The sequence below is a fragment of the Periplaneta americana genome, chromosome 6 (genome assembly GCF_040183065.1).
Source record: "Periplaneta americana isolate PAMFEO1 chromosome 6, P.americana_PAMFEO1_priV1, whole genome shotgun sequence".
In the NCBI taxonomy this organism is placed as follows: domain Eukaryota; kingdom Metazoa; phylum Arthropoda; class Insecta; order Blattodea; family Blattidae; genus Periplaneta; species Periplaneta americana.
The window spans coordinates 106,140,025-106,159,896 of record NC_091122.1 but is presented as its reverse complement, the minus strand read 5'-3'; the positions used below and the strand labels follow the sequence as shown (position 1 = coordinate 106,159,896).

Sequence of the window (19,872 nt, the reverse complement as noted above, 5' to 3'; positions counted from 1 at the left end):
TAGAGAGTTGTCCTTTATACCGAAGATAGAGTTAAACGAGCTCTATTCAACGCAATCTTCGGCTTTGTTCTAGCTATATGTACTGCGGAGTTACGGCGGCTAGAATGTCGGCTGAATAGGGGTTCAAACCCCTCCCCTTTTTATCTCGAAAATCAGAAAGTGTTCTAGATTGCCAATTTGATGCTATGCTGTAAGAAGTAAGTCAACAGGTAATATAGGGCCACACCCCGTTTCTCCGTATGGCCATTATTTAGGGAATTGTAGACTCAAATACTTTAGGTACCCAAAAATTTGGGCTAGAAAAAAGTGCGACGGAATTGCTGGATTTTTGCGGTGATTACCAGGGAAGTCGCTGGGATGCTACAGTTAAAAGGGCGAGCCTCTGAGTCGCTTCGTTCTCTTTGTGTAGATAAAAGTCTGTTTTGGATGGTCAAAATCACAATTTCTTTAAAATTTGTCGGCCTCTCCCGTCCAAACGCATCGGGATAGAGTGTTCTCGTTTATACTGAGTATAGAGTGAAACGATCTCTATTCAACGCAATTTTCGGCTTTGTTCTAACTGTACGTATTGCGGAGTTATGTCGGCTAGAATGTCGGTGGAATAGGGGTTAAAACCCCTCCCCCTTTTTTCCCGAAATTCAGAAAGTGTTCGCGATTGTCATCTTAATGCTATCGTGTAAGAAGTAAGTCAAGAGGGAATACAGGGCCGCATCCCGTTCTTCGGTATGGCCATTATTTCCGGAATTAGAGACTCAAATATTTTAGGTACCCAAAAATTGGGGCTAGAAAAAAGTGCAACGGATTTGCTGGATTTTTGCGGTGATTACCAGGGAAGATGCTGGGATACTACAGTTAAAAGAGCGAGCCTCTGAGCCGCTTCGTTCTCCTTGTGTAGAAAAAAGTCTTTTTTGGAAGGTCAAAATGACAATTTTTTGAAAATTTGTCTGCCTCTCCCGTCCAAACGCGCCGTGATAGAGAGTTGTCCTTTATACCGAAAATAGAGTTCGACGAGCTGTATTCAACGCACTCTTCGGCTTTTTTCTAATTATACGTACTGCGGAATTATGGCGGCTAGAATGTCCGCTGAAGAGGGGTTCAAAACCATCCCCTTTTTTTCTCGAAAATCAGAAAGTGTTCTAGATTGCCAATTTGATGCTATCCTGTAAGAAGTAAGTCAAGAGGTAATACAGGGCCACACCCCGTTCCTCGGTATGGCTATTATTTAGGGAATTGGAGACTCAAATACTTTAGGTACCCAAAAACTGGGGCTAGAAAAAAATTCCGACGGATTTGCTGGATTTTTGCGGTGATTGCTAGGGAAGATGCTGGGATACTACAGTTAAAATGGCGATCCTCTGAGCCGCTTCGTTCTCTTTGTGCAGAAAAAAGTCTGTTTTGGATGGTCAAAATCACAATTTCTTTAAAATTTGTCGGCCTCTCCCGTCCAAACGCACAGGGATAGAGTGTTCTCGTTTATACTGACGATAGAGTGAAACGATCTCTATTCAACGCAATTTTCGGCTTTGTTCTAACTGTACGTACTGCGGAGTTATGGCGGCTAGAATGTCGGCGGAATAGGGGTCAAACCCCTCTCCTTTTTTTGTCGAAATTCAGAAAGTGTTCGCGATTGTCATCTTAATGCTATCGTGTAAGAAGTAAGTCAAGAGGGAATACAGGGCCGCACCCCGTTCTTCGGTATGGCCATTATTTCCGGAATTAGAGACTCAAATATTTTAGGTACCCAAAAATTGGGGCTAGAAAAAAGTGCAACGGATTTGCTGGATTTTTGCTGTGATTACTAGGGAAGATGCTGGGATGCTACAGTTAAAAGGGCGAGCCTCTTAGTCGCTTCGTTCTCTTTGTGTAGAAAAGTCTGTTTTGGATGGTCAAAATGACCATTTTTTTTAAATTTGTCGGCCTCTCCCATCCAAACGCGCCGCGATAGAGAGTTGTCCTTTATACCGAAAATAGAGTTCGACGAGCTGTATTAAACGCACTCTTTGGCTTTTTTATAACTATACGTACAGTTGGGACGGTCGTTCTGTGCCGGTGTGCTTGGTTACTTGAGCAACAGAGTGAGTTTATAGAAACACGTGACTTACCGCCTCGGCTGGGATCTGCAGCGTGTAGTGACATCATCATGCGCAGTTGGTTCCAGGATGTGCGATGAAAGGCGCATTCCACTCACAGTTGTCCAGTGTCACTTATCACATCACACGTGTTATCATAATAAATACAAACTGATTATAAACATAAAATGATATCCATGGTTCAATTATATAGCAATGAAGAGGAACAGACGCAATCAATATATCTATTCATCAGACAAACTTTCGATACCAGATATATCACCATTATTGTCGTCGTGATTTTCGTTATCATCATCTTCATCGTCGTCGCTTTCACTACTGCTGTCTCCGCCCGTAATTATGAAGCTTTCAATTACATTTTCCATAATTCCTTCCTGTTCAATATATTCATCTTCGATTTTTTCAACATGTTCACATACTATTTCCCATTTTGCTACACTGATGCCATCAACCCGTTGTTGGCACAATTTCATCACTTGTTCTAAATTAAAAGTTGTGTTTTGACCGGCTACCCACTGCTTGATATCTGCCCAAATCAATTCCAATGGATTTAGCTCAGGTGAATACGGCGGCAATCTGAGTACACAGTGTCCATTCATAGCTAAGAGATTGTCAATCACGTAAATTTTATGAAGTGGCTTATGTGCTTTAATGAGCCCCTAAAGCTCCACTTTCAGCATATTTTCCTGAAACTGCACATTGTTTCTTCTAAGCCAGTCCTGCATATCACTTTTCTTTGAATTACTTGAGGGAGCTTTATGCAACTGCATATTATGGTAAGGTGCGTTATCTATTGTAAAAACAGATCTAAGGGGCAAATTCGGAATCAACTTTTCCGTTATCCACTTCTGGTAATTGTTGGCATTCACTTCATGATGGTAGTCTCAGTTTTCCTGTTCGATTTAAACATCAGAAATGCGCCAGGTACAAAACCCGCTCGACCCCCTCCATGAACAATAATAAGCCTAGGTCCTTTCGAAATAGGCGCCAGTAAACCTGAGGTTTTGTCATCACTCCAATTTTTTGGTCTTGTATGGGTGCTATGAATATACGTTTCATCCTCGTATATTAGAGGCCTACCTTCTTCTCTGTATTTCTTTATTGCGCGTAAATATGATACGCGCTGTTCTCGAATATCGTGCCTTTCCTGTAATACCGCTTTATTATTTCTTGTCTTATTCCATTTAAACTCCATATCACGTAAAATGATCTTTAAACTTGTACTACCCCCGTTAAAGTGTATGGCATCTTCTAATTTAGGTAGCAGTTTACTGACAGTGGGCACTGTTTTGTCATTTATATAAAAATTATAAATTGTCTGTCGAATAACTCTTTTATCAAAATCATCAACATCTGTGATGCGTTTCGGTACACGATGAATTTTACCGGGCGTTCCAAAAGAGGTCCCTTCTTCCTCACACTGTTTCCCTTCTTTAATCATCTTTCTTATTGTTCTTTCGGGCACTTTAGTTGCTGCACTCACTCGTTCTTGCACCTTTTTCAGCGGTATTAAAAAGTCTCCAGAAGCTGCTTCACTCTTCATGAAAGAATGTATATTGTTCACAACTTCCCGAGTTTGGCTATGCAGTGTTTTTGCGCCAGTTTAGACTGAATAGGAGGCATTTTAGTCTACACAAACACACACAACTGCAATTTGCCACGATAATAAATAAACAATATGAATATGAACTAACTAAACTAACAAACTGCAATTATCACGCACATGGCAGGACGATGTTACACAGCCAAGGCTTTCTGCGATACTGGCCACTTGCCATATTCTGCGCATGCGCGAGAGTGTAGGCTCACTGGCTAGCTACCACATGATTCTCACCAGCACAGAACGAACGTCCCAACTGTAGTACCTACTTTTCTATATAGACTTATTCGTAGATGCGAAATCTGGACTTCAAAATAACGAAACAAATCAATAACAGCAGTAAAAATGAATTTTGCCAGGAAAACAGCTCAATTTTTTACCTCAATGACATTGTGCCTACGTGTAATAGAAATAAAGTACATAGTATGTTCAGAATGGGGTGATAAAATTCAATGAATTGACAATAAAATGATAAACTGAAGTATACAGATAAAATCTTCCCTAAAGGCAGTAGGCTATAATTCTCAAAATTCCATTATAAATTAAATCCTGTTCCTTTATTGAAAAATCGTCATCCAACTAAAAAAATATCTGGGATCCAAATCAAATTTAAGATTTAGTTAACTCATGCAAGCAATAAATTGATAAGATTAGCATATGAATGTCAACTTACTCATCTATGTTGGTCTTCCTTGTTAAGCTGCATCCATTTAATTCACCTCCCACATATGTAAAGAAAAACGTATAGGTTTCTAAAGCATCATCTGGACCTGCTCCATCTGCATGGATTGCCAGAATTAACTGTCGCAGCTGTGTCAATAGAAATGAATGTATTATTTGTTGAAAGTGATGAGTGAATAAACATGCATACAAACCATATTATTTATTACTGATCAGCGAAGCTGTATAAACTAACCATAATAGGGCATATCAGAAGTAGTGGCTGAACATATATGAGGATTTCATTACTGATATCTATTGCTTCTGTGATGCCATTTTACCAGCTTCACACTTAATCAAACATACTTTTCCCACTTCTCTATAGCTAAAGGCAACAAAACCAAGGATAATGTTCCAGATGTCGTTTGTTCAAATGTTACCATGTTGGCGTGGGCTGTGTTACAAGCTCCTGGGGAAGCAAGTTCTTTTTAAATAACCCTGCCATTGTGGCTGTCACATGAAAATTAATGATGTCATGACAACGATGCAGAAGAAAACATGTACATTACTGGTGATTGGTGAACAAATTAATGGAGAATTCGTAGGCATAAATAGAGAACTATTCCCTATGCTCACCCACCACTTCTGACTAAAATTATTGTGACCTGTGCTAAAGCAACAATAATTGGAAAATTATTATCTTCTACAAAAGTAAGATTGAATTCAAATATAAAATACGAGCTTATAGGCATAACTTACATAAGTCTTATGGAAAGCATCAAAAGCACTTTTGAGCCAAGTGATCACTTGAGCTGCACCAGGACAAGTTCCATCATCGCGTAAGATCTTCAGACGTATCCCTTCCAATTCACGATCTACATATGCCTGCTCTGGGAAGATGGAGCGAATGTATGTTATATTAGAAATTCCAAGAGCCACTAACTTCTTCACAAAAGCTTCAGAATTTGTCTTGGATACTGTAGGAGTTGGAAATAATGAAGTGAACTGGAAAAAAGTCATATGAAGAATCTATACATATACATTGTAAATAATATATTGTAATGAATTATGTTACAATACTAGGAATAAAAATAAGGAAAGCAGACAAAGGGACTGTATTCTTCTTATTACGTTTTGCCTCTCTAAAGCGCTTTCAAAGAGGGTTGTATTCGATATAACTTTCATCCCTCGCACTGAATACATACAGAGCACTGACAATAACCAGGAGGATCTCTTTAACTGCAAGGGATTATCAGTAAACAACTGAGTTTGGGATGCAACAATAAATCAACGTGTAATTTATGGCTATAGCCATTACAATTTATTAGGAGTAATACGAGCAAAAGTATTCTAAACATTACGAAAGGTCAGGTACCGGTAGCATAACAAAGGAAAATCTGCAAAAGTCTCATAATTATGGTCAGGAAGTTCATGCCCTAAAAACCTACTATATATAAATGCAAGTATGCCTTTAAAAACCTTAAAATATGCCAATAAATATGCACTAATAAAATTCTGTATTTCTTGACATCATTAATAAACAAGTAATAATAATAATAATAATAATAATAATAATAATAATAATAATAATAATAATAATATTATTATTATTATTATTATTATTATTATTATTATTATTATTATTATTATTATATGTCAAACTAGGTGTGATTAAACTTACATTTATTATTGAAAAGTTTAAACATGTGAATCGCTATCCAAAAGGAGCAAAGGGTTGCAGTTCACGATAGTTAATATGGCGTAAGTTTTCAATAGAGATAGAGTGTCTATTGTCTCTGAAGATGGATTTGTATCTTGAAAAGCTTCTCTCAACGTCGCAAGACGTTACTAGGGCATACTTAAATGCTGCTAATTGTTCCACAGTAGAAGATAATTCACTTGGATTAATGGAGGATTTTCCGTTTAAAATGTCTCTAATTGTGTACATGTGTTCGTATCCAGGATTTTTTGATTCCGTGTAACTTATTTTATCCTTAAGCTTTTTCCTTACACTACCAAGAACGGAATTTAGGCTAGATATTGTTTCTTCAAACACTTGCAACGCACATTTAAAGATATGCCTAACCTTTCCAAGGACGTCATTACTTTAGGCACACTACTTTGCCGTGAGATTCGCTCGGTGTGCAGCAAAACTTTCAATAACTCTTCTAGTAAAATTAACTGTAATAATTCCACTCAATACCAGTTTTCAAAAATATTATATGATGCTTTTATTTACAAAATCCAAACTATGCATTTCTATGCAACATAAAATCAGCTTTAATTAGCTTTAAGGCGAAAATATGCCACAATAATACAAATATAATAAAATATTATGCATTTATAAAAAAAAGACCAATCCAAATGTATGTAATATAAAACTTGGTTTAATAAGCTTAAATGTTGATGATTCGTAAAGATAATTAATCAGTAATTAATTACAGCCAATAGAAAAATATAGGCAAATGCATGAACTTTCTGGTCCTACTCATAATAATTGCTCAAAAGTCCTACGTTAGCATGGATACATGCATCAACCCACCATCACATTGACTCCTGGAGGCGCTGATGTGTCTGAGGAAGTCGGATTGTCACCCAGTCAATTCTGAGATATCCTATTAAAGATCTAATATAGTAATAGGAAACGATCTTGATGTGATAGTGAACTTGTGAAAATCCAAAAACATCCGAACAATTGGTATGTCCATGAAATAATACGAAAATTGGTTAATTAAAAATTAAGTATTTTATAGAGATAACTTATGGGAGTGGGATTATACAGTATAATTACGAATTGGATACGTACTGAAATCCTTGTATACAAGAAAACGTCAAAATATATCATTTTCAGTTTCTTCCAAGTAGGAATAACGACACCTTCACCTACAGGTATTATTTGGTGTCGAAATTCAACGTAGGCGAGAAATGGTCAACAAATTTTGTCTGAAACCCTCTATCAGGAACAGGGTTCTTTCATGAGCCGAAAATCTAAGACACGGACCTTCCAGTTTTTTTTTCCTTCAAAGGAAGTTATGCTAAAGATTTTATTGTCGTTTAAAATCTATTATCTTTCAACCTACTAACTTCACGTTCAATGATGAACATGGTAATTGCAAGGTCAAAGACGATTTAACATAGGATATTGCAAACAAAAAAAAAAGTGATGTACACTTAACAATGATACACTGTGTAACACAAAAAAAGAGATTAACTGCTATATATTTATATGAAATGTACAATGACGAGCATGTCCATTATAAAAACTCTAACTTAGCTTCAAATTAAAAAATTCAGTAATTAAAATACTGTCAGTTCTCATGTTGCACAACATGTCAACAAGAGGAATTTCTTCCTAAACCTACAATGACTGGTAAAGCAATTTCTGTAAGAAATGGTTAATACAATCCTCAAGAAGTTAAGAAACTTCGGTGAAAACCTTAAGATAGAAGAGTTAAATTTAAAATAGGTGTAATTACTGCTCGAGACTTTTTCCAATCCTTGAAGTCGAAGAAAGTAGGGGTTGAAAACAGGTAATTATAAGGAAAGGGCAAAGACTTCAACAATTAATTGGTTTTGTGAACCACAGCTGATTAGCAATGGTGATGCGCGTTACACAAAAAATATCGGCTTTGATTTTAAAATGTCTATAGTATTGTAGAGTAATAACTATTCATATGAAGTGCTTTAGGAAAAGCTGTTAATTTTATAAGCCAACAGTTTTGTATCAGTGAAGATGGTTCAAATAAAAGTTACTTGAAGTCAACTATTGTGAGGGTAGTTAAAATTAATGTTTAAATTTTTTATTACCAGTAGAAGCATGCTCAAATGTAGCTGGAACAAATGAGAAGGTAGGGAGTACAACGAATAGTAATAGAGAGTAGTAAGATGATTTTATACTCACTTCACTCATTCCTTACACAGTTGCAGATCTAGTACCAGTAGTACTAACTGGGACAATTTTTATAAAGTTATTAACAATGAATTTATCGCATACACAAGCATTTTTAGTACCGGTAAAACAAGAACTCCAGTGGATCAAGGAATTTTTAACTTGTCGCACTCAGAGAGTACGGGTGGGGGAGGAATTATCGAGCCCAATAGAAATTACTTCCGGGGTCCCGCAAGGGAGTGTCTTGGGGCTCCTTCTATTCCTTGCTTTTGTAAATGATCTGCCAGTTAACATCTTGTCCAGGGTTCGATTATTCGTGGATGACTGTATCGTATATAGGGAAATAAAAAGTCATGATGATACTACTCTTCTTCAGAATGACCTCAATAGAATAAACGATTGGGCAATGGCCAACAAAATGAAAATAAATTCTCTGAAGAGCAAAGCCATTAGCTTTACAAGAAAAAGAAATAAAATAATCGCATCGTATATGTTAGGGGGTGAAACCATTCCGGAAGTTAACAAATGTAAATACCTAGGAATAACATTTAGCAGCGATCTCGGCTGGGGGGAACACTGACACAGCGGGTAAGGCATGGAGGGCGTTACACTTTGTGATGAGGGTACTAAGGAAAGGCTCTGATAAATCCAAAGAGATTGCATATAAATCACTAGTTCGTCCAGTAATGGAATATGGTGCTGCATGTTGGGATCCTTACAGATTAGAACATATTAAGACACTGGAAAAGATTCAAAAACGGGCTCTCAAGTGTTGTCGTAATAATTCACCATTAAAATAGGACACACTCACGGACCGGAGAACGCGAATTCGATTATGGGCAATGTTCAAAACATACACAGGTGAGCCTGGCTGGAGAGAAATAAAAAATAGGTTGCAGCTGCCAAATTACTCTTCGAGGAACGACCACTCATATAAATTGAGGGAAAGAAGACAGAGGACGGACACTGGAAAGTTTTCTTTTCTCAATCGTACTATCAGGGACTGGAATGTTTTACCTGCAGACTTACTAAAGGCTTTACCAATAACCAAAAATGTACCTATTTAAAAATAGGCTTAAGGACTTTACTAATAGACAGTAGTATATTATACACACTACTTAAAGGGTGTAATTGATATCTTGTTATTTGAAGTGTTCTATCAGTGAGGAAGTGTGTTGTGTCAGTGAAGTCTATTGTGTAAGTGAAGTGTGCTGGTGTCAGTGAAGTGGCTGTGCAAAGTATTTGAACAGTGAAATGGTTAGAAGTGTTAGTGAAATCAGGTGGAATCAGTGCAGTGAGTGAGTTGACAGCGAAATGAGTGTAGTTCCGAAAGGTACTTGTGCAGATATGAACCTGTCAGACTCGTGGGTCTTAGTTCGAACTTAGGGTTAAGATACAAATTAGATTTACTTTAAATGTTATTTTAAGTGACCATGCTTCATTTAATTTAGGATGCTCCTTGTTATTATTATTATTCGTATTATTAATTATTGTTTTTTATTAGTTGTGTTTATCATTGTCATTATTGAGTGTAATTAGTTACCACTGCCACCGGGTATATACCCATTTGCGGTGTGAATAAATACATACATACGTAGTTCCTAGTTTTAATGTTTCTAAAATTATAAATAAGTACGTGTAATTATAATTTATTATTACATTGAATAATTTTTATGTAGGTACTCTTATTTCAATTATCGTACCCATTGAAAGGTACCGTATACACAATGCTATTTCATTTTATAATTATGAGTCCATCAACTTTAAATATAGTAACGTAATGCAGCTCTTAGAATTCGAAACAGACAACATTGAATTCGTATTTACGAGGTGAGTGTTTCTGTAAAAGACAAGTACTTTCCTGGACCAAAAATACAATATGTTGTTACTATGACGTAGCGGTGATGTACTGAATATTTACTGATTTAACGTTTCACTTTATGAAACATGAACCACTGTACCAGCTACTTTACTCTTCTTAGATTACCACTACCATCACTGCTAAAAAAAACTTCATTGAACACTTTATTGCACTACACTGATTGCTCTCTGCTAATTAGATGTTAAGATAAGTACAGCTTAAATTATATTGAATGCTACTGGCCCAATGACCAATAATGCATTCAGCATTGTCAAGACTCTTAATGGAAAAATAATTTATTTCATTCAAATAGAATATAAAATTACAGAAGAAGTTTTAAAGGAGGAAAACGAAGTATCTTATTAATATGTTTAATAGTGTATTTTGTAATTGAAAGACCATTTATTTATTTTGAATTACGTTTTGAATACTAAGTTTCATTGTTGTCTATGTGGTATCAGCATTTAAAAGGGAAAGGGTAGACAACTGCCAAATAATCGCAAATGGGTTTCAAGGTTGTAGCATATCATATTCCTATCCTGACTTCTTGCACACCTACACTGAAAACAACAATGTAATTGCTTCCAGCTGTCTTGTCATTCACTCAATATTATTAAAAAACTAGAGAATTTCGTGTTATATTTATGTTCTTCCTTTCTCTCTAAAAAAAAAAAAAAAAGCACGCACACACAATGACTATACCTGTTTTTTGTAAAGATGGGACATAACATTAGTGCTGTGATCGGAAAAACAACTAAATATCACATAGCATGAGAGACCTGTTGGTATGGTAACAACGATTGTGTTGCCAAAGTTACAGTTCCCACGTGGTGAGTGCTCAATAGCTCTCTTGGCACCATTTGTTGTGCACACAATGTCGGCTACAAATACGTTTCGTGTTTAATTCTCTGTCGATTTTTGTATTGTTTTATACTTTCACGTCAATTGTCAATGAATGTTTTAACATTAGCCATCTAACGACAGCTGATAGCTCCCATTAGCGATCGCGTGGTTGCCCAAATTGGTAATGTAATGCTGTACTTCCAAGTACAGTCGCTTAACTGTCACGTCCTATCTTTTGAAAAAAACAGGTACCAGTATAAGGCTAGCATTTTCACAATTTAGCTTTTTATGTCAATAAGTTCCTAAAATACATAGAAATCCATTTTATTAAAAAAAAACTAATTAAATTAAGGTGGTTTGTTAGAGCATATTTTACAATTTTATCCTGACAAAGCATATTTTAATGATCTATTGGTCATATTCAGCAAATTTTTACCTTTTGAAGCTTTTCATAAACTTGTCTATATCAAGTTGGTTTCGTCGTTCTTTGAATTTCTTGGAAGCATTTTCTTTGATTTTTCTCTGGTAAAATTTTAATATTTCCTTCCTCACCTGTTGTGTGGAATGTGCAAAATGTACTTGACCCTAAATAGTCACGAGTCACGACAAATATTTGTCTATTGTTTTCATGCAGATAGAGAGAGGGGTCGCTAGGCATCTCACTTGAAGCAAAAGTAAAAGTTAATGCAGAAAAAAGTATTTAAGAAGCAGAAATGGCAACAGAAAAACATAAACGTGGTAAACAAAGTAGTCAAAATGAAAAATCTCTACAGCAAATGCTTCTGGGAGGAACCTGTGGATATTTTCCATTCTATGAAGATTTATGAGCAGCATTTCTCAGTGTCAATCAGTGGCGAAGCTAAGGTGTAAATACTAGGTAGGCTGAAAAAATCTCCTTACCTTATATTTTTATACAGCAGGTCCAGGCATCGATTCTTCTTGGTTGCAAAAGTACAAATTACTCGTTCCTTGAAACTCTCATCAATTGCAAGTTGTTTTACCAGTTTCTTTTCCATGGCGATTGTACTAACAGAACTTAATCTTTCATTCTTCATTCAATTACGAAGATGATTTTTTTACTCTTTTCAATGTGCTCATACTTCTTTCAGAGAAAGGTGTAGTAACGGTGAATGTCAAGACCACTAGATAAGTCGTGTTACTTCTTTATAGATGGCTTGAAGACCATTGCTAATTATGAATTTCAGGAGGTCTGCAGGGAGTAAATGTTTTTCTTCATCTACATAAATAGTCTTTAATTCATTTTCTAATCACTCTTTGTTGAAAAATGGATATGTGGACAGAAGATTATCTAATTTCATCACACGATAATTTAGTTTATATCCCACAAAGCTACTTTGATCTAGCAATTCAACACATCTTTTCAAAATCTCCAAAACGTGTTTCCATTTGTACAGTCATTTGCACTTGACGTACCTTTAAAGCCAGAAGAGCACTGCAAATGACCACGTATAAACTGTTCTTGTCTGGAGAGAAGTGCCAATAATAATTCAAGATAATTCCCTTTGTTGTCGGAACTGTCATCTTCAGGCTCTTACTTACCTAATAAGCAAACAACTTCGATAAGTCTCTCAATTACAAATCTATTTTGTTTCACAATTTTATTGTGTTTGATGGCTCGAATCTTGGCTCCTTCAGAAATTGCATGTTCAATTTTTTCACGACATAACAATAGAAAACTCTCTTCATTCTAAAGATGACTTCTTTAACTTCTTTTTTTTCTTCTTGTGACAAACCACATAAGAAGATGATGACCACTCATTTTCACCCCCAAACAGAATACAGGTATAACAATGTAACTTACCTGTCTCAGAGCATGCTGTTAGCCAAAGATATTTCTCATACCATGAGAATTGATTTTTTTCTATTTTGTTTTCCTCCATCCGCTATTTTAATTTGCAAATGTGTTGTCAATCTCCTATCTTTGTAAGCACATTTTATTTCATATATCTGATTTGAAGACGGTTTCTCTATTTATTCAACAAATAATGACTTCAATGTTCTCTCAGTATGAGCATTTTTTTTACAAAATTAGTATGTAACACACACACACACACATGCACTTTTGATGAAACCAATATTCGCTCAGCATTCACAGAAGACCAATATAGCGAGGTGTATTATGTAGTATACGTATTGAGGCTAGCCATCTTTCTTACAGAGCTGTAGTATCGAATCGATAGTCCCTCCCTTCCCTGGCCTTCCCACAAGCTTGTGAGTGCTGCTGCCTATAAGGAGGCTGGTGCAATAAGCCTCTTGCACAAAACTCAACATGCTGGAATGACTGCCAACAGTGAATTTAATATATGGAAGGATCAGAGTGAAACCAAGTATTACAATGCATTGTTATTACAAACATACTGTTGTTTAGTCAACTGTCTGAAGACAGGACTGAACCCCACACTGAACCCCCAACAAACCATCACTTATGAGGCAACTAAGCCAGGAGATAATGGGGTAGGGTGGGCAGTTTCTTCCCTCCTCCATTGCATATATCGCCGACTAACTACATATTACACTAGTCGGACTTCAGATGCTTACAAACAATTGTTCTTCCTCTGAAACATATCGTCAAGTGAGATGTACTGCCTGATAATAAATGTACATATCAGCCAGCACCTCAATCAGAGGATAAGGTACTAGGTATAACACAGTAACTCAAATTTTGTGGGTAGGCTAAGTCTCAAAAACTTCTGAAGAGCTTCGCCACTGGTGCTAATATTCCTCTACTTAAAGTTAATCACCCGAACTGCGTGAATTCTTAGAAAAGCACACAAGTAAATGTATACCAGAATCTTTTACATTAATAAAAAATTATTTTGACCATTGCTATGAAAAATGTGTGCAGGAGATTTGAAATAGGGTTACAGGCAAAAAAATATCGCTATATACTGTATATATATATATATATATATATATATATATATATATATATATATATATATATATATATGAATTGACAGCCATTGTGATAAGATATATTGCGATTGTTACTGTGGGGTACTAGAAAACGATAGTTCAGATGAACATTTTTTAATAAACTGTGAAAAAGTCAATTTGTCACCATAGCATACTGTTTGATGACCAATCCATGAATTCATTAGGCATTCAACAAGACAATGTACTGCCGTTTTTAACAGATGCTGTACTTTACATAATAAAAGCAACCGGTTTTCTGAGAGCTCTATACAGTAAAATGGTGCATGTTTAGCTCATGCTTTGCATAGGGTTGCAGAGGAGATTCGCAGTCAAGCCGGTGAAGTGGATAAATTAATTGGGTGTGTCAAAAAGATATTTCTGAAAGTTTCTTCACGTGTTGCAACATTCAAGTTGAACGTTTCAAGATCCCATTGCCTCCCTCTTCTGCTCTGACAAGATAGTGGACCTAGATCGATGCCTGCTGTTATTACTTGCGACAATTTCAAGATTGTAAAAAATATTATTGATTCATTTGACAACAGTGAAGCTGCTTCAATCAAAGAAGCTTAGGAACTGCTGTCACAAGATGAAATTGTTGGTAAACTATTGTATATGAAAGCTAATTTTGGATTCGTACTTGTGGTTATAACTTCTTTGAAAGAGTCAGGAGTGCTGCTAACAAAACAAAATAAAGCCAAACAATCAGTAAATTAAACAGTGTATGTGGTGATGTGAGAAATGTGGTATCGAAGAAAATGAAGACGGACAAAAACAAAGGGTATTGTACAGTACACTGCAAAGGTTTTATCAAGAGAAAATTTTTCTATTGATAATGCAGAATTAGAATCAAGTGACATTGTTCATTTTAAATTTGTTCCCTTTGTATCAGTAGCAGTAGAAAGAAACGTTAGCTGACAATAGACAATCATTTTCATTTGTAAATTTGCACTAGATATTCATTGTACATTGTAACTCAGGTCTCATAATATAATAAGTACGGTAGATACAATGAAAGCTTATGAAAATAACTTATCATTTTTTGTTTTGAATAAAATTTATATGTCCTGAAATTGCTTAAATTTCACTTGTTTCTCTTCTGGTTGTCATTCTAGGTATAGTTTATGCATCCAAAGTAAACTATAAAAATGTTTAAATTTATTACGGCATATTTTTACATTATGGAGTGTATTTCTGGAATTTTTAGGTCATAAGTGCATATGTTATACAGCATTATTTTGGTAATTTTTAGAGCATAAAAATCTTAGCCCTAGTTATGACAATATCCGGCAAAGGACTCAAAATGCATATCGCAATGCTGTCAATAAATGGAAAGATAAATAAGCAAGTTTTCATAAGGTTGAGGATCAGTGAAGATTAGGTTTCGTTTGTTCAGGCTTTGGTATGCCTTGCATATAGGCCTATACATTTTGGTAACATGTAGATAAATAAATTTACCCTGGAACATAGCAAATAAAGGATGATTTACCCTAGACCATAGCGAAGAAAAGAGTACTTTCGTAAACTATGATTATATGAGATTACCCTGGACCACTGTGAAAGAAGGAATGTAACGTTATGGTAGTACCACTGAAGTAGGTACGTCATAATTGTGTGTAAAAATGTTTGACAAAATCATCAGTTGGATTATAATAGAAAGGAAGGTATTTGGGTCAGATTGGGTGGGTTCATAACTTTTACAGTGATCACATTGTGACTCTAGAGTGGTTTTCTACAATTCAGAGATTATTTTCAATTATTTTAAGTACAGGTAACTTTTTTTCTCCCATGTGCATCCAAGTTCCACCAGTGATAAATATACAACAGATACAGAAAATTAACATGGACTCACTAATTACTGAGACCAATGCACTTGCGATTTAATATCCTAAAAAAAAAAAAAAAAACAAGAACATAAAGTTTGATAGTCATTGAACGTTATATTTATACTTTCTTTTTGTCCCATAGGAGTAGCCTACATACAGGCTAAGAAGTGTTAAATTCAGGCTGTTAACGTCACGATTTCAAAACAATAGTAGCCAGTTCTTGATACTGGTTCGTCTCCTTCTGGGTATTTTAAATCCGTTATTCCATTACAGCATAGGCCAACTATTATATCAGCAAGTTGTAAATTGTTAATAAAATTAAATGATTGGTTAATTATTTTTATCTCTATTAAATTTATATACGGTACAGTATACATATTTATTTGCTTGAGTTTTTAAACATGCTAAAAACGAAAATAAGAACGAAGATGCAGTTGATCGTATATACAAAGCATACAAAAAGCCTACACTAACCAAACCCAAGCTAAACTAGCGCTGAGGTAGTTCCCTTCGTATTCCGCTTATACTCGTGACTTACATCTTGCATATACGAATCTGTGACAGGTTAGGTTTGGTTAGTTTATGCTTTTATTATGCCTTGTATATACGATCAACTGCATTATTTTCGTTTTTAGTATATGGTATTTAAAAACCCCTAAAAATACAGATTTGGAAACAAATAAGGTATACCACAAATAAATACATAAATATACATATTATATAGCCTACTATATAAATTTGGCAGAGATAAAAATAATTACCAATAATTGTTTTACTATTAACATTGTAGGCCTAAGGGTCATAGAAATAGAAAAGCATGAAAAATTGCATCATTTTTATATTCACATTTACTTCTGAAGCGGCCACTTTTCTTGAACTCTATTTTCGATTATTTGGTCTGTGTGGGAATGTTTTGTTTCTTGAGAATTAGTCGACGACTTTTAATATTTGCTGCACAAATTAATATCAACTTTCATGCAAGTATTTTTCACTTTCCAGTACTTTTCACGCTTATCACCATTTCTAGAATTATTTGTGAAAACTTTTACCATTTTTTATTTACATCGACTTCGGAAGCGGCTACAATTGAGGGCCTCCCTCGAAGAAGGACGTAACATCAAATTAATGGAATATGTGACTTCGGTGGAAAAAGTAATTTTCAAACATTCATTTATAACAATAAATGTATGCATCCAATAGCTGAATAAACTTATACCCTTGAGTAATAAAATGGTTCAGCTAGTAAATATAGGCCTAACGAAATATGTTTCTGAATTTTTTTTTTCTTCTGAAACGTGTATTATAGATTTGTTGGTTATACCCTTTATCGAGGGAGGTCTTTAATTCTTTCACTCGCTTTTGATTATTTGGTCCAGGGGCATGTTTTATGTTTTCAGAGTCAGTCGACAACTTGCTTTCTCTTCTTGCATTACGCACCAGTGGAGAACTACGATTACCAGCACTTTTCTTTTAGACAGAAATAAAATTTAATTACAATATGCTATGAAGCTACGATACACATCGGACTAATTCAATTCAGTAAATTTTACACACAAGAACGACTTACAGGTTGCGATATTACATGTAGCCTACGTATGTGTACGTAATAATAATAACATGCTGATTCCTTAATTTCTTTAAAAAGAAATACACTGCTTGGTTGTGTATTCTGTGAAAAAGAGACGCGTGTGTAAAATTTTCTTCTTACCTATAATTTAAATATTTGCTACAGCTCTAACTCAAACCCATAGTTACGTAAAATTGACAATTTTACCGTGTTTGTTGTCACTTCAGATCGTTGCATTTGTGCTGTGGCCATTTTCTTTTAATTATATAAACAATTTTCCAAATTAAAAGAAATCGTAATGTAATTGAAATCTTAATCTGGATGACTATTCTTCAACACCAACGCCAACAATGAAATTATACGTCAGTGCCGGTACGTTCCAAATATACCGCGTTGCAACTTGCAGGAACTGGAAAGCAGTGTTGCCAACACATAAATTGTATCCCCGTCAGTCTAACACCTGTAAATCCGTCAGAATCCGTCAAAATAAAAAAAGATCCATTCAATATATAAAAAATACGAATGAAAAGCAAATTTTAACATAATTTACTGACTAATTTTGATTAAAATAATAATTCGTCAACCTTTGACTTGATTACGAGAAAATTTGAAACAGGAGATTCAACATGGTACCCTACAGAGACCTGCAAGAGAGCGAGCGCGGGATATCGTTATAAGTCCAGGAAGGCACTGACTGAATGAATAGCGATCATATACGAATAGTTCCGATAAATCACGAAGTAAGGCAACACACCGAGCGATCGTGTCTGACGACGAGCGCTCGGTATTCATGAGTGCTCTTCCGGTAGCAGTAAGGCGTAAGCAGTAGGTGAATTGTAGGCTTGTCTAAAAGTACGTTTCATCAAAACGAATGTTGAAGATGATTCAATAGTATCGACGTCGATCTCAAGCAGAGGCTCGGACACCGTCTCTGTTGATGGTAAAAGATTACAAGACACGATGTCAAAAGTATATGCCGAAAATAAAGTTAAATCAGCAGAGTCAGAGTAGTGGAAGAAAAGGGAAAGCAGTTACCTACTAGCTCTGCTTGGACTAAATTCGGAGAAGTAAGCGATAAGAATACCTTAAAGTACATAGGATTGTCCACACCTGTGGAGTAACGGTCAGCGTGAAACCAGGTGGCCCGGGTTCGAATCCCGGTCGGGGCAAGTTACCTGGTTAACGCTTTTTCCGGGGTTTTCCCTCAACCCAATACGAGCAAATGCTGGGTAACTTTCGGTGCTGGACCCCAGACTCATTTCACCGGCATTATCACCTTCATTTCATTCAGACGCTAAATAACCTAAGCTGTTGATAAAGCGTCGTAAAATAACCTACTAAAATAAAAATATTCCCAAGTTAATGAGTAAAGTTCATATTACGTTTGAGATGAAACAAAATATATAGCTACTAATTTATTATTTGCATTTCATACTTCGATAGACATTTTTAGTTACCACGTATTAAATGTAATTTCTCGGTTTTATATACATTTTATAGTAATATAACCAAACATTTCATTTGCATTTACAATATTATCACGATTAAATTTGTGTCTCAGTTTGTTTTTGAAGTTAAATGTTAAACTGAGTAGGAATGAAATATATTTATACAGAAAATCATTTCAGGCTGTTTCAATCTAAACAAAGAAAAATGTGTAATTAATTAAATTTCCACTAAAATATATAATTGTTGAAAACAATCCAGTGATTTCTATGATTATTCCATTGTAGGATTAAATCATTCGAATGCATGAATGAATTGTTCAATAACATTGCAGTATGTTGATTAGTCATTCTATACGTAGGCCTATAGCCTGAGAGCAGCGCTCTTTTTTCTTATCACCATGTAGGTCAGGTGTTTAATTTAATAAAGATCAGGGTCAGATACTGGGGCTGTTAGAAGAGTCAGTACGCTACAACCACACAGAACATTCGAAGCTTATCATTCTATTTTTGCGTTATATGATTCTGAACTCGAAGCTCTTATCATTATCTTAAAATGGAACATATTCTGTTATGCGAGTACATATTTTGTGTAACTTCATACGGCTTGTTGTGGTGGTAAGCAAAATCAATGAATAATCAAGTGATATTGTGAATATTTCTATTATTTCGAATGGTTTTGATAATCAAATGAATGCATTCGATTTTTACCAATGCTGAACTACGTTGTACTGTAGCATACTGCTTCGCGTACAGTGGTTGAAGCGAGCGCTCGTTCCGACAGGGGAGCGATCCCCCGGGCGAGCTCGAGCGAGCGCAGGCCAAACCCGAGCTCGAGCGATTACACACGAAGTGCATTCGGTAAAACCGATCTCAGATATCGTTAAGCATCGCTCTCTTGCAGGTCTCTGGTACCCTAGAGGCCTAGATCATATAAACTAACCAGATAACTCTTTCATATAGGTTTTACGGTTTGCAATTGAGGCCGACTTCATGTAGTTCAATAATCGTCAACAGATCAAATCAACTTCACAGGGAGTTATACCTGAAAGCTTGATTTGCATAATACACGTCACTGTTCGTTAACAGAAAACCACAATTTAAGTCACACAGAGTTAACTCAATGTTGGTTGCTTGACGGTTGTCAGCCCATGTTG

The 19,872-nt window shown here is 35.6% G+C and overlaps 1 protein-coding gene across 2 annotated transcripts in view; it reads right to left on the bottom strand.

Annotated features, from left to right (window-relative positions):
• LOC138701632 (uncharacterized) overlaps window positions 1-17,849 on the bottom strand; it is a 53,666-nt gene extending 35,817 nt beyond the window's left edge. The window contains exons 1-3 of one of the 2 annotated variants that reach the window (XM_069828731.1): window positions 17,478-17,849; window positions 5,110-5,355; window positions 4,364-4,500 (exon numbers count right to left, since the gene is read on the bottom strand). In XM_069828731.1, the coding sequence (XP_069684832.1) occupies window positions 4,364-4,500; window positions 5,110-5,355; window positions 17,478-17,522 (428 nt within the window). In that variant the 5' untranslated portion in view covers window positions 17,523-17,849. Of the gene's footprint in view, window positions 1-2,102; window positions 3,021-4,363; window positions 4,501-5,109; window positions 5,356-17,477 lie in introns of those variants that run through there. The other variant, XM_069828732.1, reaches the window with a different exon arrangement.
• Window positions 17,850-19,872: the final 2,023 nt, after the last annotated feature.